Here is a 24,735-nt window from a genome sequence, read left to right as displayed (position 1 = left end):
TGATCTATTGAATTCTACAATCATTAAATTACTGTCTAATCCAAATTAGAAATTGGATTTCCATAAAACAGCTGGAATCAGAATCCATCCATGCTGTGAAATGTGTGGGAATTCAGCATCCCAGCTCAGGCACAGATGACAACATACAATGGATACAGACTGCTGACTCACACACAACCTTAGGAAATGAAAGGATAAAGTCCACATCCAGACACAAAATGGGCAATATAAAACCTACTGAGAGTCATCTAGCAATTATCTCTTGTGGTGTTGTGTTTGAAGCTGGATGTGGAGCCTTCAAAGGCCAATAAACCCAAGGCACAGAACCCAACTGCACTGCCTGCAAAGAGAAATAAAGGAGAACTCGACTTACTTGCTCCCAAATGACTTTGGACAACTCCTTCTTGTTCTGAAGAACTGACCAAATAAACAGAGCTTGCAATGGGTGCCTTGTGATAGGACACTCCTCCTGAAAGAGAGAGCAAGAACTCAGACCTAAGCTAACCAAATGTTTTCAGCAGGAACAAATCCATGTCTGGACTCTCCTGTTTTTGTATTTTCCTTGTGTCACAGCCACCTCACCAATCCCTTCTCTAAGTTCTCTGCCAGTTGTCACACACTACTGTGAGCTAGGTTACATTTGCTATTTCTATTAAAGCCTTGTATTTGACAAGAATCAATCAGCCTCCCTGTTTTTCCTGAAGCTGGTAATATTTGTGTAAAAGGCACTTCCTGCTCTAACCACTGCAGTCCAGATAAAACCTCACTTGCAGCAGGATCAAACTGCCCATCACTCACTGACAGCTGGATCTCCATCTCATCCTTGCTGTTTTTGTAGTATCTTTTGAAACCTCTCCGGAAATCCTCCACCATCTTCCACACGAAGGTGAGGAGGGCATCGTTATAGGAGTTCTTGGCAATTTGCAGGTTCTTGAACACCAGGCTGCTGAAGTTGTTGGTGTACAGCTCCCTCAGGACCTCAGTGGTGAGGAACTTCCGCAGATTCAAGCCATTCTCCAGGAAGAGCCGGACAAATTTGGGCCTGTCTTTCACCAGGGCTGTGAACATCACATCCTGCAGGTCAGCAGACTAGGAAGAAGTGGAAAAGTAAATGTTAGGGATCATATGAGATGAGTACACCTTATCTAAGATCTGACATGTGGTCACTGTCACGTTTTCATCAGAATCAGGGTTTTTTTTCTGTACACAGTTGCCCTGGCTGGATGGCCCAGAGCATTTCTGGCATGGGCAGATCACCTTTGCAACCACTGATCATACAATAGATCATCATGGAATGATGGATCGTGGCTTTATGGAGTATCCCGAGTTGGAAAGGACCCACAAGGATCAAGTCCGACACCCCTGGCCCTGCACAGACACCTCAACAATCCCATCCTGTGCATCCTTGAGAGCACTGTTCAAAAGCTTCTTAGGCTCTGGCAGCCCTGGGGCTGTGCACATTCCCCGGGGAGCCTGGGCAGTGCCCAGCACCATCCAAGGGAAGAATATCCAGCCTGATCCTCCTCTGACACAGCTCCAGCCGCTCCCTAGGCTGTCACAGCAGAGATAGGAGCTGCCCCTTGTGAGGAAGCAGCAGCTCCCAAGGAGGTCTGATCTCTTCTCCAGGCTGAACGGAATGTGTCAGTGCAGGAGCAATAAACACCGAGAGGCTGAGGTGCTGAGACAGTGGCTCCTGCTGGGATGTGTCCCCCTGCACTCACTCAGAAGGGGGCTGTACCTCCCAGTTTCGGTCGTTGGTGAAGATCTCATCGCTGGCCAGGTCCAGCTGGTTCCACTCCAGCAGCAGCTTCAGCTGCCCATTCCAGTTATCCCTTTCGTGCTCGTTGGTGCTGAACGCTGCAGAGCAGGAACAACCTCTGGGTCAAGACCAGGCATATTTATCGTCTCTGCTTCTCACACTGCCAGGACAAGACTCCTTCCAAGTGGCTCTTTCCCCACACCCACACACATCTTCCCGACTGGGGGGCTGGAGGATGCTGGAGGCTGAGGGATGTATTTATGGTCCAAGACAGGCCACAAAGGAGCTGCCAGGAGCACCTCATAACCAAGGTCAGCACAATGCTTCCTTCAGGCTCCTCAGAGTCCTGCAGCCTCTACACGGGAGAGATTCTGCAGGATTCCTACCAGCATCCCTAGGGCTCTCCAAGCTGCCTTCCCAATTACCTGGTTTGGATCTTTCCCACACTGAGAGATCCCATACTGCTGCTGTAGCCTGCCCACACCCCTTCAGAAGAAGGCAGGCTCTACACTGTGGCAGTAGCTTAGCTCTAGAGAGATAGCACTGCTCTAAGGAAACCTGATCTAGAGAATAAATAGCCATTTCTTTTTCCATTTTTAAATCCCCAGACAAACTCGGAAAAACAATTACTTGCCTTTGTACAGGGCAAAGGAAATGGCATTGCTCACAATTTCATCTCCAGCTTCTTCTATTTTGATCACTGTCAGTAAATGAGGGCTCTCAAGGACTTCTCTGATCTACAGAAAAAAAAAAAGTGTTTCAAAGCTATCAAGGCTGTTTAGTAACAGATCTCCTATTAAAAAGAAATTTGCCACCACATCACAGCAAAGCTGCTTTTCATCAGTCCTGGGTTTTAACAAATCCAAACAGAAGTAGATAATGAGCTTGATTTTAAAGTCATCAAAGGACAACATTAATTATCCCCTGAACATACAGCAAATAACTGTGATTCTCCTATGCAAATCATCTTGAACAAGATGATACAATCTCAGTAATTAGAAGTGATTCTTAAAGTAGAAAAGATTGTGACAGCACAAGTTTCAACTTATGTCAAGCAGTTTGTTAGCGAACAGTCTCTACCTCCTTGTGCTTTGTCAAAACCTGATAATTTTTCTCATAATGAAGCTTTGTAGAGTTGATTTCATTTTAGCACATGAAAGACAAATAATCTTGGCCATTTCTGATGCAGGAGGAGGTACACTCTAAAGCAGCCCAGCAGAAGCTCCACACTCCACAGGGAAGAGATCCTTGTCTGTGAGCAGACATCTTCTGACTTGATTGCAGCCCCTGCCAAGGCTTTTGTTCCAACCCCTGGAGATTCCCAATTTTCCTTTCTTAAATCTGCATAGATGTAACATGGCAAGGAGCCCTACACACCCCATATATCACCCGACAGCAACACCCCTGACTTGGAAGCCACTAGCTGCTCCCTCTACCCTCCTCCCACAGCACCCCACACTCACCCACTTGATCCAGCTCTCAGTCTCCTCTTCTGACAGCCTGGAAATGGTGCGAGGCAGGAACCTGAGCAAGCTCTCCTTGACACAGGAGGAAGCAAGAGTGCCTTCAGCCTCCACCAGGCTCGCAATGACGTCCGCAATGCGCCCAGAGCCTTCCACCACCACACAGGGAATCTTGCTCTTGATGGCCACGTTGATGGACTAAGGAGACACAGGGAGAGCACTTGAACATGACTGTTACTAGAGCCTGCTATTGAGTAAGGAAGCCTAGAGAACAACAGAAACCCACAGCCCACAGCAGTATTTTTATTATTAGCCACTGATGCATTACCAGTGACAACTCTTTAAAGCATCATCCATCTAATGAGAGAGGGCTGTAAAGAGCCCCAGAGAGTCAGAAATCACCATCTGCCAAATTTTCATAGAATCACAGAACAATCTGTGTTGGGAGGGACCTCAAAGCACATATGGCTCCACCCCCAGCCATGGGCAGAGACAACTTCCAGCAGGCCAGGCTGCTCAGTTTTAGAGTGGACCAGCAGATCAGGACAACTGCCAAGTGGAAATGGAATTCAGGTCACACAACAGTGCTGCCCAGCTACAGTCACTGCTGGTTTATGGCATAGCATTGCTCAGCTGAGACCCAGGGCTCTGGATTTATTTGCTGGAGGCAGAAGCAGCAGTGTTTTAGAGAGAGATCATTTCTGTAGCACCACAAGCACATCAAACTCTAATGTTACTGAAAGTCTCTAAGTAGCCACTTACACAATTTCTCACACAGCAGTATAGTACATGGATTAACAGCAAGACAAAAACCTGCTGAAATAATGCTGGAAAGACCATTAACCTTCCTGGTGCAAAGACCATAGGAGATGCTGGTTTCATTCGCATCACTACACTGAGAACAGAGTCACAGCATAAGCTGGCTGCCAGCAAATTGTACAAAGGGACTTGATGAGAGTTATCAAGCACTGGAAAGACAGAACATCTATTAGTTAAGAGAGTTTCTTGAGAACAAAAAAAACCAACTCAGTCATCAAAACCGTGCGCACATTCCTCCTGTCAACTGGAGAGCAGGTCTCTGACAAAGGCAAGGAGGCTTTTCTTATCAGCTAGATGAAAGTGGTTTTCTAAAAAAAGGTTCAGCTAAAGTACATGTTTTACACCACAGGGAAATTTAAAGCAGAAGCTTGGAACTGTTTTACTTCTCCCTCACTAATGCTGATTCTAGTCATCATGCACCAGTCACAGAAGCTGAGAAAGAGGGAGCCTTTCCTGGCCAGCACTGCTAGGACCAAGGCATGGCAAGGACAGACATCCAGAGCATGGACTCTGCAGAGTCACTGGGGCTGGTCAGAGACTCAATTTACTCCTTTAAAAAAGGCTTCACCTCAGAATATCTCAGTGCACTTCCAACACTGAGAAATAAAAACCGGGGATGACATAAACCAGCCTCAAGTTGCACCAGGAGAGGTTTAGGTTGGATATCACAAAAGATTCTTCACTGAAAGGGTTGTCAAGGACTGGGACAGGCTGGTTAAGAAGTCACCATCCCTGCAGTGTCCAAAGAATGTGTGGATGTAGCACATGAGGACACGGTTTGGTGGTGAACATGGTAATGGTGCTAGATTGACCTCAGGATCTTAGAAGTCTTCTCCAACTTCAATGTTATCTTGATTCTATGAAATAGCCAAGAGAGCGGCATGGACCCTGAACTGAACCATCATCCAGGTACCTCCCAGAGGAAACTCCTGGCAGGAACTATGCATTTGATTTAACATGGCTGTTACTCATTCTGGTTAGGCAGCTACTAAGTCTGTGTTGTGTATCACTGCTTAACAGTGGGTCTGAGGTCTCTCAAAAAAATCTTTTTTTTTTTGGAATACGAAATCATAAGTCTGCACAGCTACAGCACCTGGCAGTCAGTCAGTTCCTTCAGTGATGGCCAAATCCTTTCTTAAACATCAGCAATTTGGAGCTAAAAGGAAATGGACATATTCAACACAACCCTTTGAGCACAGCCTTCCTTTAAAACCTGACTGGATGCTTCATGTAATCTCAGGACCTTCAATTAACACTGCATCTGCACTCATAGCAATTGGGCAAAGATAAAATTCATCAAGTGAATGGAATCAAACTCCCACGAAACATACAGGGAGGCTGGGATAACAATCTGGAATTTCACACACTGATTCAGAGCAATTGATTAACACCAGCAATGAAGTGGAAACAGAGATCATGCTCTGAAATCACATTGTTTATCCTCCTGACAAGCCAAGTAGTTTGATCAACCTCAACAGTAACAGCACAGTTCTGGTGAGAACAGGAAGTACCAAGATACCATCTACAAAAAAAATCATAAATACAATACTGCTTCAACTTTATTTTTGTTGCACCCTACTCTCTTGCACAATCCAGCCCTTTTCCCAGCTCTTTCTACAGGCTAAACCAGCTCTTCCTGTAGCTGGTCAGAGCTCATCCTCACTGTTACTGTTCCCTTCCCACACAGCCTGACTCCATGTCCCCTCGCTTTGAAAACCCTGGGTCAGATCCCTTTGCTTCCTCAGGCCACTCATCTTCACTCTGGCACAGGGAATGGGCAAGTAACAACCCTGGTTTTTAAGCCTCAGAGAGATTTAGAAGCCATCTCCCTTCCCCCTCAGACATCCTGTTTCAAGAAACTTCTTTGTTCTTCATCCTCTCATCTATTTGAAGGTGATGCCTGGTCCTTCTCTGTGTAGCCTTAGAAGGGTCAGAGTCAGCAGAGCCCTCCTGCCCTGCTCAGCTGCCAAGACTAAAGCCAGGTCTAGAGCCAAACTAGATTTCAAATGTGGCCTTCCAGTACTTAAAAGGGCTTAAAAGAAACAGGGAGAGAAACTTTCACATGGGACAAGGAGTTTTAATGGTTTAAAACGACAAGGGAAGGAATTTTTGTTCACATTAGGAGGAAATGATTGACTGTGAGGGTGAGCAGGCCCTGGCACAGGGTGCCCAGAGAAGCTGTAGCTGCCTCTGGATCCCTGGGAGTGTCCAAGGCTGGGCTGGACAGGGTTTGGAGCAGCCTGGGATAGTGGAAGGTGTCCCTGCCCATGGCAGGGGGTGGAACTGGGTGGTCTTTAATGTCCCTTCACATTCTGTGGTGTGGAAGAACTGAGACAACTGAACTGCCCAGCCAATACTTCGCCTGGCAGAAACTTTGCACAGAAATTTTAATAGAAACAAAGTTTAAAAGCTTAAATTACAAACAAGGTCCTTCTGTAGCAAGTGTAAGGCAAGCTTCTGTAAATAACAGCACTGTCTACTTAAATTTCTTTTGGAGTAATTTGTCCCCAATATTAGAGCAATACCCTGTTGTGATTCCTGGAAATAAATAAAGGAAATTAACTTACTTTCAAAGTCTCCTTCCCACCACCTTGGGCAAAACACACAATCGGGATCTTCCCACCGTAATTAGATTCTGTGAAATACATCAAAAGAAAAAAGAAGGAAAAATAATAAATCAATTAATGCAATTTGAACAACTTACTTTTCTCAAGTACAACGAAAGAATTTCCAAGCCATTCATGTAAATACTAGTTTGCTGCTGATTTTGCCGGTTACTAACAGGTATTTTTAATGAAAACTCAGTTTTGCCTAACATTCTGCATAGCTAACTTCAGACACCCTTCTCCAACAGCTTTTCCCTTCTAGAAATCCTAAATTTTGCTATCTCTGAAGCCCTTAAAATGGAATTTTATTGTATTTGTCTGCTCCTTTGACTATTTATTTTGAGTCAATGAAAGGTTCTTATCACAAGCTCAAGACAAAGAACCTGAGTTCACATTTCCAATCGTAGAAGAAAGGTAAGAATTCTGTAAATCTAGGAGTTAGTGCTTGAGAGACATTCCAAACAAGCAAAACAATAAAACCCAAACAACAACACGCCCAAAAGCTTTTTAAAAATTTCCTGCTAAGGCCTTTGATTTTTTTTTTGGTAAAGAAGGGGGCAAAAGAGAAATTATTTAGCAGCAGGTTGCAGGCAGCTCAACCACCCTCATAAGTATTTTGGGAAAAGCCTGTGTAATTGTGCTCCAACTACCTGAAATTCAGTGACAGGTAGGAGAGATATAGAGGGATCAGCTTCAAAGAGGAAGGGAGGGAAGGGCTGTGTGGCTGAAATGAAGCATTTGCTGTGGCACAAAGGAATAAAGAAAGGAAGATGAGGGAAGGTGCTGCTCCTGAAAGAGCTCCAGATGCATTGCAGTTCACACACAGATGCCTTCCAGCTCAGCAGCCACAGGATGCTGCCACTACTTTCTTATTCCAAGGAAATCACTGTGGATCAGCCCCAAAGCACGCAAAGCCAGGAGGAGGAGGAGGATACCTGGGATAACCCGCTCTGAAATGTACTTCTCCAGCTGGGTCCGCACTTTGGCCTCTATGGTGGGCTGCCCATGGGTGCCGTTATCAACCAGCAGGAGATGGGTGTGGTTGTTATCCAGGCAGTACAGGGGGTCTCTCTTCAGGTCATCCATGATGTAGTGGGCCAAGTAGCTCCCCTAGGGGCATGCACAGCATTTGACACAGGAATTCAAGGACAAGGACAAGCCCACCCTATTTATGCCGTGGGACAATTTTTTAGGCGTGTTCTATCATGGTTGGTGGACAAGAGACAAAGGGGGCTACCCCAGTGCATCTGACAGGTAGGATGGCAGTGTCAATGAAAATCCTAAACAGCAGCAGCAGGTACCGTGTGCCTTAGCTCATGGGAGCTGCTACTGTGGAAGAGTGCACGGGGAATTCAGAGCTGGAATAACCATGGGAGCAGTTATTCCCTAATGCAATGTCAGACATGGAGTTAGAGCAGCTGAACTCCCACACAGACATGCCAAAATCTGGCACATCTGAAATCCTCCTCCCCAGGCCTGATGTGACCTTGGACTAACTCAGGCATGAGAACATTTTACTTTGCTCCTGCTCTGAGAAGAGCATCCGACATTTTGAGGCCGAGCCTCCTCTTTCTTTCCCCACCAACCCATCCATGCAGCACTTGAGGACATGGTTTAATTCACATTGTGAATGCGGTGGTAGCACTGGGCTGACAGCTGGACTCTATGATCTTAGAAGAAGTCCCAGTTTGTTCAACCTTAACTCTAAGCTCATCGATGACTCCACGAGCCCGCGCTCCTTACGTCGCTGTCGGCCGTGCGGATGAGGGTTTCCCGGTTGGAGATCATGCCCCAGGCCGCGATGCCAATGGCCACCACGTTCTCCTCAGAGCTGCGGCTGATGGTGTTGTCTCTGACCACCTCCCCAATGTACTTCATCAGCCCGTAGTGCGTTCCCCCGGTGAAAATCCAGGCTCCTGGAACAACGTTCAGTCACCTGGGGGAACACAGCCAAACACCCACCCTCCCACGGCATTAAAGACATAACCCAAACCCCTTTCGTTACCTTGGGGGTTGGCTCTTTAATTAAGCACAGAAGAGATGCCACACAACTCACCTTATGTTATCACAGGCACCCCTGACTAAATCCCACTCGTGTCACTTCCAAACCATTCATGTCACATGTGTCCCAAGTGCAGCAGCTAAGCAGAAGCAAAACGAACGCTCTGCTCCCCCACAGACCCTTTGAGCTGCTACCTCTGCACGCCTGTTGTGCAGCAGTGAGGTTAACAGAGGCACAGAAGGAGGTGCTCACCCTTGGACTGGGCGATGTAGATCAGCCTGCTGAATATCTTGCGCATGCGGGGCTTGAGCGCGAAGTTCTTGGCGCCGCCGGTGACGGAGATGACGAGATTTGGGGTTTTCAGGTGCCAGTGCTGGGTCATGAGATCGTAGAGCGTCTCCGAGTCTGTGTCACACGACAGGCGTATGTACTTGGAGGAGAGAAAATAGGAGAACAAATATAGCAGGAGATAAACCAAGGTGGCTGGGAACAACCCAGAGATTGCATTTTATTCTCTGCTGCGCAGCTTAGCTCCAATGATGAAAGGCAAGATGATGATGAAATCCTTATTTCTTCCTCTGAAGCACTTTTATCCTTCCCCTACAACCAGGCACCCCACTCAGCTTCCTCTAGAGAAGGCAAGAGCAGTGACCTTGGGCTTCAGGGGAACTCTACAAGGATGAACACACCACCACTACAGCAACTAACTCCAAGGGTGCTATTTAAAGCTTAGATTTTGAATGAGAGGCAGCATTATTGAAAGTGAACTAATAATAATGACAGTTGTATTTTGATTCACTAGTCAAATAAATCTGGGGCTCCGTGTGAGTGGTGTCCATCACAACACGCACCCACTCCAGTGCTTCAAGTATAAGACAAATCAAATATCCCAAGTTTGTAGTAAAGCTTGAATGCGCTACAAAGACACCAAAAAGTAAGAAAGATTATCTGGCTTCAGGTGGACTAAACATGTCTCCATTTATGTAAAAGCTTCTCTGACCCTGTCTTACTTTGCTATTCAAAAGCCCCTTCACAGTTTCATCACTTTTGAAAGACATTCATGGCTGCACAAGCCAAATTAGGAGATGAAAAAGAGCAGCTTGGAACTGAATCATAGAGGATTTCATACTGATTGCCCAGTACTTGCAGGAGAACAAAATGAAAGTATTACTTTGAGAAGGAAATGTTCCCACCTTAGAGACAATGAACTTGAATAAAAATATTCATGTGCTCCAAGACAAGTTCCCAGAATGAGTTAAAGCATTTAGGCCATCACAGAGGATGTACAGGAGAGCTAAGGGACTCTCACAGCTTCTGCCCCAAGAAGCTTCAGTCACATGAAGCTTTGGGTGTTTTGGTGGAGAGGCTTCCCTATAGGAAGAGGGGGGAGCTGCCAGGAAAACAACGTGGTCAGCCCTGCCCACAGCAAAGCTGACAGCCCCACTGCAGCAGGTGAACTCCCCAGCTCAGCCTCTCCCTCCTCTGAAGTACAAGGATGCCATCTCGTGGTGCTGCTGGATGCTGCTCCCAGACCAGGGCTGCGATTCTGGAAGTCTTTCTGGGGATTTGGGCTCCCAGAACATTCAAGGCAGCGACTGAGATGCTCGTGGATGTTACAGGGTCTGAGCAGCACAGCAGAAACGAAGAGCTCAAAAACAGGACTTACAGAGGGTGAGATTTTACAGAATCTCAGAGTGGTTTGGCCTGGAAGGGAGTTGAAGATCATTCAGTCTCATCCCTGCCATGAGCAATTTCCACTATCCCAGGCTGCTCCAAGTCCCATCCAACCTGGCCCGGGACACTTCCAGGGATCCAGGGGCAGCCACAGCCTCTCTAAGACAACCTGTGCCAGGGCCTCATCACTATCAAAGTGAGGAATTTCTTCCCAATATCCCATCTAACCCTGCCCTCTGGCAGTGGGAAGCCACTTTCCCTTGTCCTGTCCCTCCATCCCTTATCCCAAGCCCCTCTACAGCTTCTCTGGAGGCCCTTTAGGCACTGGGAGGGGTTCTGAGGTCTCTCTGGATCTATTTGATTAGACATAATCTAATCCCTAAACCTCTTCTCCAGGTTTAAGCATCCCCAGCTCTCCCAGCCTGTCCTCAAACCTCTTTACAGGTCTGTTCACATCTCATTTCTGCTCAGAACTTTTTAGGACTCATGTGTCACAATGCAGGGTATAAAACTTTCCATCCCTCACTGATAATTGGCAGCAGTTCTCAGGTCACCCCGAGTTTGAAGTCCTCCCTGCCGTGCACCAACAGAAAATACTTGGCAATCTTCAGGAGCAGCAGGTGCCTTGCTGTGTAGGGAATAAGAAGGGAATTAAGATGTGATGCCAGCCAACATTCCAATGGGATGGACTAGGAGACCTATATGCAGTGCTTAAACAAAGTATGCTCTGAAATATGTACAGTGGCCTTGAGAGTGCACATGAAACAACTGAGGGCACATGAACTGATTCCCAAAGTTGGAAGTGGAGAAGATACAACCTAAGGATAGAAAATTTTACCTTTGAGAAATCTGAAATACTGCAACAGAGCAAAGCAATTTTTGTTCCAGTACAGTCACACAGCAGCTTACAACAAAATAGTAAAAAGCTAAAACGTGCATATCAAAAAAAACTGAAGCACATGGATCTGTTTAAGCGTGATTTGAAACTTTCAGTCTCATTTCCCACTCAAAGTGCCTCTTATTTCAGCTACTTTGCATAAAGCAAACCAATTTCATTTACACAGCAGGCTCTGATTTTCCTCATTTATTCTGATTGTCCCAAGCAACCTGCACTGGTGTTAAATATCAGCCATTTAGAGGAGGCAGATGCCTTCAGCCACATGTGACTCCTCACATCACCAGAAACAGCAACAGCAGCTATTTTCTTCTTCCTACACCTCCACTGTCCACACTCAGAGCAAAGACACAAGGGAAAAAAAAAAAAAAACAACAAAACAAAACAAATGGAATAAAACTTTTGAAGTTCCACAGATATCTTACATCCCCCTCCAGAACTCTCCATCCTGGGAAATGTTCAATTGTTTATAGGCCTGAGCAAGCTGGTCTGTGTGGATATAAAATAATCCCTGAATATCACCCTCATTCACCTGCCACGTCTGGAAAGAGTGCATCTTTTCACTCCCATGACCAGCCTAACCAAGAAGTAACACAGAAGGAATTATCCTTTGTTACCTATTTTCAGGGCTTGAAAAACATGCTTCTGTCCCTTGCAGCCTATCTCCTGCCATTAGAATAAAATCCATTTCACCTTCCTTGCTTTTGAGGAGCTCCCACTGGTACTCAACAGGGGCCTCATGAATATCCTTAATATTTCCACTTACCTTTCCTCTTTTCCCCAAATTTTCAAACTGAATGTCCCCAAAGGCATCAGTAGGAAGCTCCTTGGTGTGCTTCTTGTAGTTCCATTTTTCTGTGGTGTTAACCTGGGTGCCCTCTATGTGCTGATTTTCAGGGTATCCACATTTACATAAGTTACCCCTGAAAGAAGAGGGAATAGACACGAGACCCCTGAGGGGCGCTGAGCACAGAAAAAGGAGCTCTGCCAGCAAGGAAAGCAGCAGGTGGAGCTACAGAACCAGTTGTGTGTGGCACTCTACTGGGATTTACCACCTGACAAAGCAGAGAAGAAGCTGATCCTGCTTCCTCCCCAAAAGCCTGCTTCTGCCCAGCACAGCTCAGGAACCAGGCTGTGATGAGGGGTTTTCTTCCTTTTTTTGTGCTCTTAACCACACAGGATGAGTTCACTGCATCTCCTCTCCCAGGTAACAAGTGACAGGACAAGAGGAAAAGGCCTCAAGTTGTGCCAGGAGAGGTTCAGATTGGGTATCAGGGAAAAGAAATTGCATTGAATGGGCTGTCAGGCATTGGTCAGGCTGCCCAGGGTCGTGGTGGAACCACCATCCCTAGAAGTATTCCAAAATCACATGGATGTGGCACTTGAGGATGTGGTTTAGTGGTGGTGCTGGGCTGACTTGATTTTAAAGGTCCTCTCCCATAGCCCACACTCCTGCTCCCTCAGAGGACACAGAGAAGGGGGAATTGCTTGTCTCCTTTAGAAAAGTTTGTTTTACTCTGCTGTACCTTGCAAATGAAACCAGCTTACCTTAAAAATATCTAGACAAAAATAACCCAGCAAGTTCTGCAATCCTCTCCCAGAGGGCTTGCAGGAAGAAAAGCTGATGAGAACCAGCTCCTCCATCCATTGGTGCCTTGCCAGACATCCCATTTTTAGTGGCAGAGGAAGACTCTGAGCAAGACTTTCTGAAATGAGACTAATTTCCTTCCAGCTTCAGAGCAGAGAGGTGTCACAGAGCCCTCAGAGCTCAATACTAGGATTTCTGCAGCTATATTAGTTTGATCATTTTTCTTCTGAGACAAAAAAAAACCCACCCCAAAACCACAAAACAATGTTATGGTCCTCAAACTAGCACTGCACTGGTACCTGTGCCTAAAAATGGAGCCAGTTTAATATTCCGTTTCAAGAGAACATCAGCCTGAGCAAAACCTAGTGCCTGTGTAAGGTTTGTGCATTAAATTTATGATTTGGGTTTAAAAGGAAAATTCAAATTTTGCAAACCTCTGATGCATACCTTGTCATACACCAATATCAGTGCTGCATCCTTCAAGCATCCTATTGCCCCAGTTATGCTTCAAATAGGGAATTTGACATTAAACCCTGTGACAGAGCTGCTAGAAGATGAGATCCCTAGTTCTGCATCAAATTACTAGTGGAGTAACTCAAACAAGGGGACTGAGGTGAGATTGTGCTGCTTGATCCAGACTCCGAAGAAAAAACCCCAAAACTTTTCTCCCTGCCTTTGCAGGCAGAAATACCCTCACACACCAGCCCCCTGTTCTTGAAAGAAAAAAGTGTGTCCTTACATTGACTTGGTGTCTTTTGTAAAAAAGACACATTCTCTCTTCTTAAAGTTTTCTTGGATGAAGTTGGCCAAATCCTGGAAAATAATTTTTAGAAGTTTATTTCTGATAACTCACGAACAGAAGATACTTCAGTAACAGCACAGACAGTGTGAACACAAAGATACTGCTTAAAACTCTACGGCAAACATTCTTCCCAATGCTTAAAAAAAAAAAAAAAAAAGATAAAATAGGGAAGACTGTAACGTTCTTTAAAGTTGAGGCTGTTTTAATTCAACACACAAAGACCCCAGTAGGAGACCAGAACAACTTCAAGTTCTCCTTTATGGGAGATGAGTGGAATACGAAGTCTCTCCAGCTTGTTTAACCATTAACTCCGCTACCAACCTCGAAACTCCCTGGAGAAGCTTTGACACTCGGGGAATGCAAATTCATCCCTAATCTGCCTCTGCGAGCTAAGAAAGCAAAGACAAATTCTCACTTGCTGATGAAGTGTTGGGGGTTTTTGGTTTGCTTTTAAGTACTGCTTAATACTCGCTTTGTAGGGCGAGATTTCACCTGGGACACAAAGAGAAGACAGGCGGCCACAGTTCAGTTTGCCCGTTTGACACAACACTTGTGGTTAAACAGCAGGTAGAAGAAGTTATTCCAAGCAGATAAAACATCAGAAGCAATATATCCAAACCAAGGAAAACGGAAAGGAACGCATTCAACCGGTAAAAGTCACAAACGTGCATGACCAAAACCAGAGAAGGAGGAGGAAGCACTTGCTGAGGAATCGGTCATTAAGGCCTTCTGTAAACCCATCAGGAGCAGGGAATCTGCCAGACAATTGCTGGAATCAGCAGATCTTTCAGGTAGGGATGTTTAATATAACCATATGTTGGCTGCCTTGGCCATCAAGCTGCGAGAAGAGCTCGGGGTGGCTCTTTACACAGACAAATTTGTCTCTTGCTGCAACTGCAGGAAAAGGTTTAAAACCAGAAGTGATGAAGAAAGCACAATAAAGAGCTACTGGGCTCAAAAGGAAGGCAATACACCCTTAGGGTTTCACCGTGTCAGCTGCTGCTCCAAGGTCATAGGTTAGGAAAATTTCTCCATAAAGGGGAACGTGACAAACCCATCAGCATCCTGCTCCTGACCTGACCGAATTCACCACCACTGTGGCCCCTCCCAAGGCACCAGCATGTACCAGGTACTCACAGCATCACTGCAAGCCACGTCTATGCTGCGAGACATGCTGGAATAGAGGAGTCTGGAATTCTCAAAATTGCCATTTCTTCGGTGTCTCATGCTGCCCATGGAAACCTGGAAAACCATGGTAGAGAGGGAGATGGAGGCGCACTAGACAACAGCAAGGGCACTTTGCACCCTAGCAAGGCAAGGAAGAGGTTATTTGAATCCAGTATAAAGAATTAGGATGGAGATTATTCCTAAAGTGCGAAACAAAAATTCAGAAAAAATATTTTCTATTATTTCATATTTATCTTTCCTCTCTCCAAAAGAACTCCAAGTCAACATCTTTTGAGAAAGGCACATACCTTAAGTGCCATCCCGTTCAGTTCATTCCCATGTTTTAACTCTTTTGCCTCTGATAAGCAAGTTCAGGCTTATATATATATGAACGGTCCTTAATCCAGTGTATTTGCAAATTAAAGAGGATATTAAGAAGAAACACTTCAGGCACTGAGGAAAAACCGCAGTGTTAAAGCAGTTGGCCCAGCAGGACCCCAGGAGCAGCACCACCCACCACTGATCCCACTCTTTGAACAAGAACAGTCAACACGTGCAAACAGAAGAGCAAGTGGCTTTAAAGGATACTGGATCCAAAATTTAGGAAGTGACCTGTAGAAGCAAACACATTTTAATTGCCCTCCAAAGCAGATCCCTGTATTTAAGTCACCGTCTTTGAAGGAGCATCACTGCACTGGCAGCAAAGCACAGAACAAAATCATACTTATGCTAATACAAATATTTCAATTACCTTCACCTACTCCGTGAATAATATTGGAAAAGGCCTTTTCCTGAAAGAAAAGCTGTCAACCAGTGAACATGGGGAGCTCAGAGCCTACTTGTACTTCCACCACTGTTTTCTCTCCTGCTTTTTCCCTGCCTGTGTGCTCTGGGTTTGCCTCTTGGGTACTCACTGCATGGCACACAAAGCACCCCTCCCAGGCACAGCAACACTGAAGCATTACCCTGTAAATACAGAACTCCTGAGAGCCAGGAACCAGCAAGTGTGAAAATTTCCTTAGGGCACTCAACGCAGTAGGAACGGCACAGGCAGTGGGAAGCTGCAGCTTCAGTAAACAGAATGATGGAATGTGATGTCAGCAAGCCCCCAAAGCAGTAGGGAACGGCAGCTTTCCATAAAGACACATATATTTATATGGTATAGTTATATTAAAAATCCTTTGAAAAACATTTCGGGTTGAGGGGGAGCATGATTGACTCAGTGTTGTTTACGGTGCAGAAGCTGTCAGCTACTTCTCCCAAATTCTCCAGCATGCCCTTCTCCCAAATTCTCCAGCATGCCCGGGGATCTGTGCCACTCTTACCACTGATAAACCTGAAGTTTAAGGACACAGACAACTCTGCACTGGGAGACGTATTTCCTAGTAACCCAGAAAGGAATTCTTAATATTTCATATGATTAATGTTCAGTGTAAAGATGATTCTTAAGCTGTAATTCAAGATAAAAGCCCCACGGAGGGAAATTACATTTAGGTCTGGATCTACGCTACTTATTTATTGACAGTTTTACTTTCATTGTTGATTTAATAAATTTAACACCAGAAAAGTGACTATGGACATAACTGCACAGAGAGGAGATTAAAAGGAAACAAAGGCATTAAATTATTAATTCCAAACACTACAGGATTTCAAGTTTGCCTTGCTGCTTTCGTAAATTACTTATAAGAACAAACAAACAAACTGAAAAGAGTTAGCGAGAGTGCAAAGAGCCGCCCTGAAAACCTGGTATTTAATTTTAAATGCTGAAAAGCTTCATCGATAGCTGATACCAATGAGCACGCTGTAAGTGTTGCAGATAACACAGCAATTATACATATTTTAACACATGCGACATAGCTGCACTCCACGAACAGGCAAACTATTCTTTTGCTAACACATTTCCAACCCGTTAAATTAAATAAAGATATTCAACGCATTGAAGCATAACTGTCTTAAAACAACATCTATTGAGAATAATAACCATCGGATAAACTCCAAAATAATCCTGTAAAGCTTAAGACTGTAACTTCCAAGGCAATTCAAGGAGCATATCCAAGGAAATCTTCAGCCTGAGGCGACATAAAACAGAGAAAAAAAAAAACTATTTCTAAAAAGACAAATAAGAGGCTTTTAGAAATGTGTCTGCAATTGAAAAAGCAAGACAGCTCCATTCTCAGGAAGCTTCTAGATACACGAAAGCACTATTTGCATTAACAATTCCCCAAACTGGCTTTACGTGAAACCTCTCCAGCAGCAGAGGATGCGGCCGAACTTCGGCTGCACCCGCTCCCACAACTTCAGCAAATTCAAAGTATATTCGCTCCAGGACAGCAAAACCAAGATTTAATCAGCAGCACAGATTTACCAAAGGCTCCAGAATATGCCCCAGCACTCCTTCTGCGATCATGACTCCAAGAGGAAGGCTCTGAAATAGTCGGGCGGGCAAAGCCCCACCTTTGTGTGTGTCACGCCTTCCCTGTGAGGGAGGGAGGGCGGGACCATGGCCGGGAGCGAGGGACAGCGGAATTATTCACCAGCCCCTAATGAGCCTTAATTGCGGCAGGGTGATGTTTGCTGTCCCACCTGCTGCCCATGGACTGCACCAGTAAAAAGCCAGGAGGAAAAGAAAACGCTTGTGGGAATAAATAAGTAGATTTTTAATGTAGCAGAAGATAATGAAGCAGCTGTAAAATCAACACCTATTAATCTAATTTCCTACAAGGCTGTTGAGTGCAACAGAAGATTTTAAAAGTGTTTTTACTCAACAAAAATCAGACTCAGTTCCTTAATTTTTTGTTTGGCACTCGGCATGGAGTAATCTGGTGTTTTCCTGCTTTTGACTTAAAGCTCTTCACTCAGGTAAAAGCAATTTCTGTTGCTGTGATATTCAGTGACTCCATGGACAGAGGGATTGCTCCCAGGCCACCTTCCTTGCAGAAAGTAGTGCCACTCCATTTGCTGCTGGAGAGCCTTTTCCTGCCTTTCAGTCACCCAATTTGGACAAGTTTGGGCCAGGTTGGAAGGGGCTTGGAGCAACCTGGTCTAGTGGAAGGTCCCTGCCCGTGGAAGGGGGTGGAAAATTTGAGCTTTGAGGTCCCTTCAAACCTAAATAATTTCAGGATTTTAAGTCTCAGAGTCATCTTTACTTCTGTGATGAAAGGTAGGTTTATCTGTCTTAGATCTCACATTACCTTGGCATGTACATATCTGCATTTTCATGAATTATCAGTTAGGGGCTTCACCCCACATGGCAGCATCTAACATCTCCCTAAAACATGTCTGATGAGAATGACAGAACACATCCAGTGATCCACTGCTCCTAAAAAACACAAAGAAAACAGATTTCAAGGATTTGCAGCTAAACCTGAGAAGAAACTAAATAGCTCCTGTGCATTTTCTGGCACCCTGTTTCCTTAAAGCAGAGCTTTCATGGGCAGCAGCACTATGGTCACGCAGCAACATTGCTGAGGTACTGAACACGAATCTTTACTGTGGTTTATACCTGCAGATAGCCCCTTAATCACTGCCCTGTGAAACCTACCTGGCCAGCAACTCTCAAGAAAAATAACTACCCAGTACATAAATAGAGTTATTATTTTAAAAATGTTATTACAGAGTTGAGGAACAAACCCTTCTGCCTGGTCCTCTTAGGTAGAGCAAACCTGGAAAAGGATAGATTTCTGGGGCCACTGTATGGTTCTCAAGTAAGAAATTTGGTATCCTAAACGTAAGTCAAAAATGCTCTCTTAAAGTTTTTAGGGTAAAGATAATCAATATTTTCCAAAGACAAGAACACCTCCATGGGCAATAATTCACACTTCCCAGCATTCCTGCATTCTTGTTTTGAGAAAACACATACAGGTATTCCAAATCTACAGGAATATGTTAATATTTACTGTATTCCAGAAAAACAGGGCTGACTCCAGCAGAGATTTCAGTGAGAGCTTGCCAAGCTGCACAGCACACCCCATCTCTCCCAATTCACAGAAGTTATTTAACTAGGTTTGGACTAGACAGAGCTATTTGTGAACAACCAAAAGGTGATGTTATGGATCCTGGACAAAGAGCTCTGTGTCTTTCTGGTGGAAAAAAAAAGTAAAAGCTGTCATCCTCAGTATCAGAATTCTTGTTATCTATGCAGGAATCAAAATGCAGCAAGCACTTGTATTACTAAGAAGTGGAAATTCACATAGATACGAAAATATTTTCCATTGTATTGAGAGCAGTGAAGAGACTGTGAAGAAAAAAAGCTTCTTCTGCATCTGAATAAGCCTTATGATTGTTTAAAATTAAGTATAAAGCCAGAGAGCAGCTTTAAGGAAAATGGTGCCTGAAGAGCTACAGGGATTTGAGCCCTGCAGCTCCCGCTGTGCACAAAAATAGGTACAATGGGATTGAATTCAGTGGCTGGCAGGAAATCACTTTCTCTCCCAGAACCTGTGAAATCTCCAGAGGGGCTTTTTATGGGTGAAGGCAGAATTGACTAGATGCCTGTGAAATCAAGTGACATCACAGAATCCCAGAATGGTTTGGGTCAAAAGGGACCTATGAGTCCGTCCCATCCTAGACCCTGCCATGGGCAGGGACACCTTCCACTATCCCAGGCTGCTCCAAGCCCCAGTGTCCAACCTGGCCTGGGACACTTCCAGGGATCCAGCCACAGCTCTTGTGCACCTCTGCCAGGGCTGCCCACCCTCCCAGGGAAGACTTTCTTGCAGTCATCTCATCTAAAGAAGCTCTCTTCTCTCATTCTAGAACTACTTCCCCTTGTCCTATCACTGTATCCCTGTGTAATATATATTAACTCTCCTGTAGAGTTTATTTTATTTTGGAGATTGGGGGGAGGGGGGGGGCTTTTTAAAAATTAAGTCAGTCTCAGTTCACCACACCAGGCAACATTTTTAATGCCAAAGAGACCATCATTGGCTGACAGCAATGAGATCACCATTACTAGCCATTAAATCCCTTTTTAGGAGGAAGGTTTTTTTGGCTAAGCTTTGAGGACATGTTGTAACAACCTGGTCTAGTAGAAGGTGTCCCTGCCCATGGCAGGTTGGAATAAGATGAGCTTTAAGGCCCCTTCTAACCCAAACCATTCTGGGATCTAGAATTATTATCCCACTGCTGCAAGGCAATGTCTTCCTGGAGACCTGTATGTGGGGTTTCAAAGCTTAGGCTCCACAGAATCCAACAGTTAAAAGTATGATGGATCAAACAGGCAAAAAAACTAATACTTAGTCTGTTGAGTGCTAATCATGGACATTCCCTCATCTCAGCTCTCCCCATGGATTGCCAGAGAGAACAAAATGTCAAACACTGTAGTAGAACAGCCAGGGTACTTACTAATTACAGCAGCTCAAACAAAGCGTTACATGGAGAGTCACAAAGAACATTTCTATCCCCAAAATCCCTCTGGATTTCTCTTGCTTTGGCTGCAAGCTGTTAACACTGCTCCTGTTTCTGAGCAGGAAACTGGCAGCTGCACACAGAATTTCATTTGCTGTGCATGACCTGCCTTCTGCACCCCTTTATTGCTTGTACAAAAATCTGCTTCCCCCCTTTTTATCCAAGCTGCAGAAGCCCACCTTGAACAGGGTAACAGCTGCTGTGTGGCTCCTCACTCTCTTCATGTTGGGATTTTGGATTCACAACCTAAATGGGAACTACAAGATAACAATTGAGCACTCCTCATCTTCAGAAGCATCTCAAACATAATGAGCATGAGCACAACAAACCTGAGGAGGAATACAGAGAATTACGTGCCATAATAATACAGTCAATTTGTTGTCCTAATTTTGGGTTATATGAAAGCACAGTAAAGTGAGGAGCCACGGAAGGTTTTCTTCAGTGCAAGCAGGGCCAATGAAACTAGTCAAACTAGACTGGAGTCCTACCCAAAGCAGAGGTGGGCTACGTCTTGTTCCATACAAATTTGGCAACAAAAGCACAGATAGCACAACTTCTTTGGGGTTTGGGTCTTTAAAAATCTTGGAAGAGCCTAAGGAGCACTTTTCTGTGGTGACAGCTGCTAAAGTTCTGTGTGCAGGCAACGCTTTCTGGTTCCTCCTTTCTTCTGCATTCAGGAGGACAGGTGCACTGCTGGACACAAAGCAAGTTTCATAGAAGATCCCAGCTCCAGTGACTCTTACTCATTTGAATGGCAAATATTGTGGAATGGCATATTTCCATCAAGCTGTTCAAGTCACGGGGAGTTTTAATTTAATATTAATTACTGAAAGCAGTTTTTAGCCATTTTCCTAAGGATGTAACAGAACATTCCATCAAGCCTGCAATGACACACTAAAGGACACACCAAAGAGAAAACAGAACACAAGCTGGTGCAAAATGGCAATATTAAGGCAATTAGTGGTGTTGGAACTGTTCAAAAAGGGATTTTTAATGGAATTTAAATCTATTAGAAGCACTTCTGACTAGTCTGAGTGTCAAACTAGTCTCGCTGAAAGACAAAAGTCTCCTGGAAAATTTAAGTGTGACCCTGCAGAGATAAAGACCTAATGCTGTGGAACCTTGAAAACGGGAATACAACAAAGCAGAGAGCTATGGTCCTGCCCTCCCTCATCACCCATCCTGCTGTCCACAAACATTTAAAACCCTTTTTCACCATTTACATTCCTAAATGCAGACACTTGTATTTCCTTTCAGTGTGAGAGTGCATTGCATTTGAAGAACAATGAAATCATTCCGATGTGCATGTCGGCCCAGAAAGCTCTGAAAGTGCATTTTGGTGTGAAATATTAATAGGTAGGAACAGAACACTGGCAGATTCTTTCTGTAAAAGCCCTAAAAATAAAATAAATAAAATAAATAAAAATCCACCAGAAAGAATTATGTAATTTTCAGCTTATCAGTGTTGACTAGAAATTGTGCACCTCTGGCTTTTATGCACTTTATTTGATGGAAATGTTCTGAAAAAGTGTTCATCAAGCTTTAAAAATGAGGAGAGGTGAGGAGAGGAGATGCATGCTTGAGATGAGCTAAAAAAAACCACCCGAAACCCGAAGAAAAAGCAATAAGAAGGCTCTAATTAACACAACTCTAGTCAACTGGAGACTCACTTCTACCAGTTTCAATGCAGTGGGCTCACATCTTAGTTAGAGCTCCATGAATTTCTTAGAATTCAGCTAGGATCGAAATAAAAATGTGCATTAATCCAGAATATTCCAATTGATGACAATCACAGGGAAGTCTCAGCAACAAAACTTTCAGAACTTAAAAAAAAATCAAACTAAAAGCAATAAATAAATGAAATTCTTTTCACTTTTGCATCAAAACTTCATGAAAATCACCTTCTTGGAAAGGAAGGACACATTTCAATAATCAAGTATATTTGAATATGGCTAGAATATTTAAGGAAAATACCAAGTTCATTAATTTTTCAAGGCTTGTGGTAATATTGTTGCAAGATTCAGAGTATTATCCTTAGTAATAACTGCTGTCATTTGCTCCTGTAAAGTTCAGAATTCAGCCAGACTGTATCATCTTTCTGTTTTAAGAGTTTATGCATAATTTCCTGTGCCTGTTTTGCATGCACTAAGATCATATACAGAAATCAAAGCCATACAGCATAAAAACAAGTGGTAAGACCAAAGAAAAAGCTCTCAAATGTTCATTTAATCCACAGAAACTCCTCCCTCCAGTGAAGAAGTACATCTGTTTCCACAGAGCCATATGACTAAAACACGCTGTCAAATTCATCTAATATTCAATGAAAATTAACATATGCTTGGGACTATTTCAGTCTCCATTCTCTGGGAGCTGGGTGTAACATGCAAACCTTGCACATCCATTCCATTCCAGTCTCACACCACTGTGTGGATAATGGTGTGTGTCAGCAGCAGGCAGTAGACTATCCCACCCCAAAAAGCTACACTTAACCAGATATCCAGAGATACCTTGGGCAAAATGCCTTTAATCCATGGAAATCAGAGTTTTCAGAGTAAGTGGGAGGGTACCTCTAGAGGTCCAAATGAGTCAGAACTAAACTACACGTGACTCAAGAGCTCAAGGAACATAAATCCCACAGTCTCTCCAGAGTCTTTTCTAGTGCTTGAAAATCCTCAGGCGGATTTTTTTTCTGCTACAAGAAAATCCCAAAATGGTTTAAGTTGGAAGGGACCTTAAAGTTGATCTTGTTCCAAGCCCCTGCCCTGAGCAGGGGCACCTTCCACTATTGTGTTTCTTTCTTCTTTTTCTGCCTGGGTCAGAGCTGGGATTGAAAGCACTCGCGATGGTATTTTGTGTTTGGACTCAGATGTTTATCAATTCTTATCTGTATTACAGTCTTACAAGTTGTGACTTCTCCAGCATTTCACTAGCAAGCTATAAAATGGCCCTTTATCTATCTCTACAAGGTCTTTCAAGGAAAAACTATCAAATTCAGAAATGACACCTAAATTATGTTCACTTTTAACCCAATAATAAAACCAATATAAAATAACCAATTGTAAAATACCACCCAAACCCATGGAGAAGCAGGTGAAGAAGAAGGTGAAGAAGAAGGTGAAGAAGAAGGTGAAGAAGAAGGTGAAGAAGAAGGTGAAGAAGAAGGTGAAGAAGAAGGTGAAGAAGAAGGTGAAGAAGAAGGTGAAGAAGAAGGTGAAGAAGAAGGTGAAGAAGAAGGTGAAGAAGAAGGTGAAGAAGAAGGATCAGTCTCTGCCCTAAAATCTCCATCTTAGCTTTATATTATTATATATTAGTATATTCTAAAACCTTAAACTCTAAGTTTTCCACCCTGTGAGATCACACACTTCTATTCAAGCTACACACCCACAATCCCACTTCTATCACTCAATTTTGGAAGCGTTCTCCACAACCTCAGGTCAAATGCAGTGTTCTCTTGAGGGTCTGCCTTTCAACACAGAAAGTCTAAAATTCTCAGTAACCAGGGTTCCAACATTCCACTATCCCAGGTTGCTCTCCTACTTGTTCCTGTGTTCCACCTTGTGTCCAGTGCCCCATTCCTGCACACCTCAGACACGCCTGGATCTATTTTCTCTCCACATTCCCACGTCAGGAAGTTGCAAATACAATGAAGATCCCACAGCACATTTCCATCTCAAGATCTCCTTGGGCACTGGAGCTGGAACTAGATGATATTTAAAGTACTTTCCAGCCAGGAAGATTCCAGGACATTTTATTCACCTAGGACAGGATTTACCTGGGAGGTGACCAAAAACATGCAGTCAGGCATTTACAAACCTCTAGCTAAGCTATGGAAAAACCCTTCAGCTTTCAGGAATATGCTACTTGTTTCAAATCCCTGACCAGGCTGAGAAATAACCTGTATAAGTCCTGTTGGTTTCTGTTTTCCTGCTGTCACAGAATAGTGAATAGGGACAGAAATAGTGAATCATCAATCCCATGGAGATAATATAAAGACAGTGCCAGGAGAAATGTTCAGCTGGAAAGTGTGGTTGGAAATCAAGTGAGCTGTGACATTCACCCCAGACCACTCTGAACAAGTTGCTTTCTAAAAACAACAAGGGAATGGGAAGCCAAGGGCACCTTTGAGTTTTGAAATGAAAAAGCTGGATTCAGTTGCTGAAATAGGAAGCAATGAAAAACTAAGTGTCAGAGAATTCAGAGATTAAAGCAACACAAGAACCCTTGCCAAATTCACAGGCAAAAAGAAAAATAGCCACACACCAGGTTTGAGGTAGGAAAACTCAGCTGAATTATCCATTTAGAGTGGTCTTCACACAGAAGACCCCACTCCTTGAAGGCTCTAAAATGTTTTGCGTTACTTAATAATTTGTTCTCAGCACAGCTGCTGCTGGAAAATCAGTTTGAGAAAAGTAGGAGTTTGGGAGGAAATGCTTCCAAGAAATTTAGCTCGGGTCACAGTCAGCAAGAACCAGCTGTCCCTCCATCCTCCACCCCAAAATGGGAATGTGCAGGTAAAGTTTTGAGCTAAAGAGTCTTTAAAAAAGAAGCACTAAA

The 24,735-nt window shown here is 44.1% G+C and overlaps 1 protein-coding gene and 1 long non-coding RNA gene across 3 annotated transcripts in view; both read right to left on the bottom strand.

The window, feature by feature from the left end:
• Positions 1–18,096, bottom strand: part of TRPM8 (transient receptor potential cation channel subfamily M member 8) — a 36,038-nt gene extending 17,942 nt beyond the window's left edge. The window contains exons 1-13 of one of the 2 annotated variants that reach the window (XM_072931920.1): positions 17,967–18,096; positions 14,746–14,850; positions 13,546–13,619; positions 11,985–12,141; positions 8,902–9,079; positions 8,391–8,563; positions 7,583–7,757; positions 6,609–6,676; positions 3,223–3,420; positions 2,394–2,496; positions 1,739–1,857; positions 799–1,089; positions 374–469 (exon numbers count right to left, since the gene is read on the bottom strand). In XM_072931920.1, the coding sequence (XP_072788021.1) occupies positions 374–469; positions 799–1,089; positions 1,739–1,857; positions 2,394–2,496; positions 3,223–3,420; positions 6,609–6,676; positions 7,583–7,757; positions 8,391–8,563; positions 8,902–9,079; positions 11,985–12,141; positions 13,546–13,619; positions 14,746–14,844 (1,731 nt within the window). In that variant the 5' untranslated portion in view covers positions 14,845–14,850; positions 17,967–18,096. Of the gene's footprint in view, positions 1–373; positions 470–798; positions 1,090–1,738; positions 1,858–2,393; positions 2,497–3,222; positions 3,421–6,608; positions 6,677–7,582; positions 7,758–8,390; positions 8,564–8,901; positions 9,080–11,984; positions 12,142–13,545; positions 13,620–14,745; positions 14,851–17,140; positions 17,231–17,966 lie in introns of those variants that run through there. The other variant, XM_072931921.1, reaches the window with a different exon arrangement.
• A 2,278-nt stretch (positions 18,097–20,374) lies between these two features.
• The window catches only part of LOC140684525 (uncharacterized), a 39,109-nt gene continuing 34,748 nt past the window's right edge, over positions 20,375–24,735 (bottom strand). The window contains exon 3 of the long non-coding RNA XR_012056899.1: positions 20,375–20,510. This is a non-coding gene — a long non-coding RNA (uncharacterized lncRNA). The remainder of the gene's footprint in view (positions 20,511–24,735) is intronic.

The sequence above is a fragment of the Taeniopygia guttata genome, chromosome 7, assembly GCF_048771995.1.
Source record: "Taeniopygia guttata chromosome 7, bTaeGut7.mat, whole genome shotgun sequence".
In the NCBI taxonomy this organism is placed as follows: Eukaryota; Metazoa; Chordata; class Aves; order Passeriformes; family Estrildidae; genus Taeniopygia; species Taeniopygia guttata.
The sequence above is the reverse complement of the archived record's forward strand: the minus strand, read 5'-3'. Positions and strand labels throughout refer to the sequence as shown.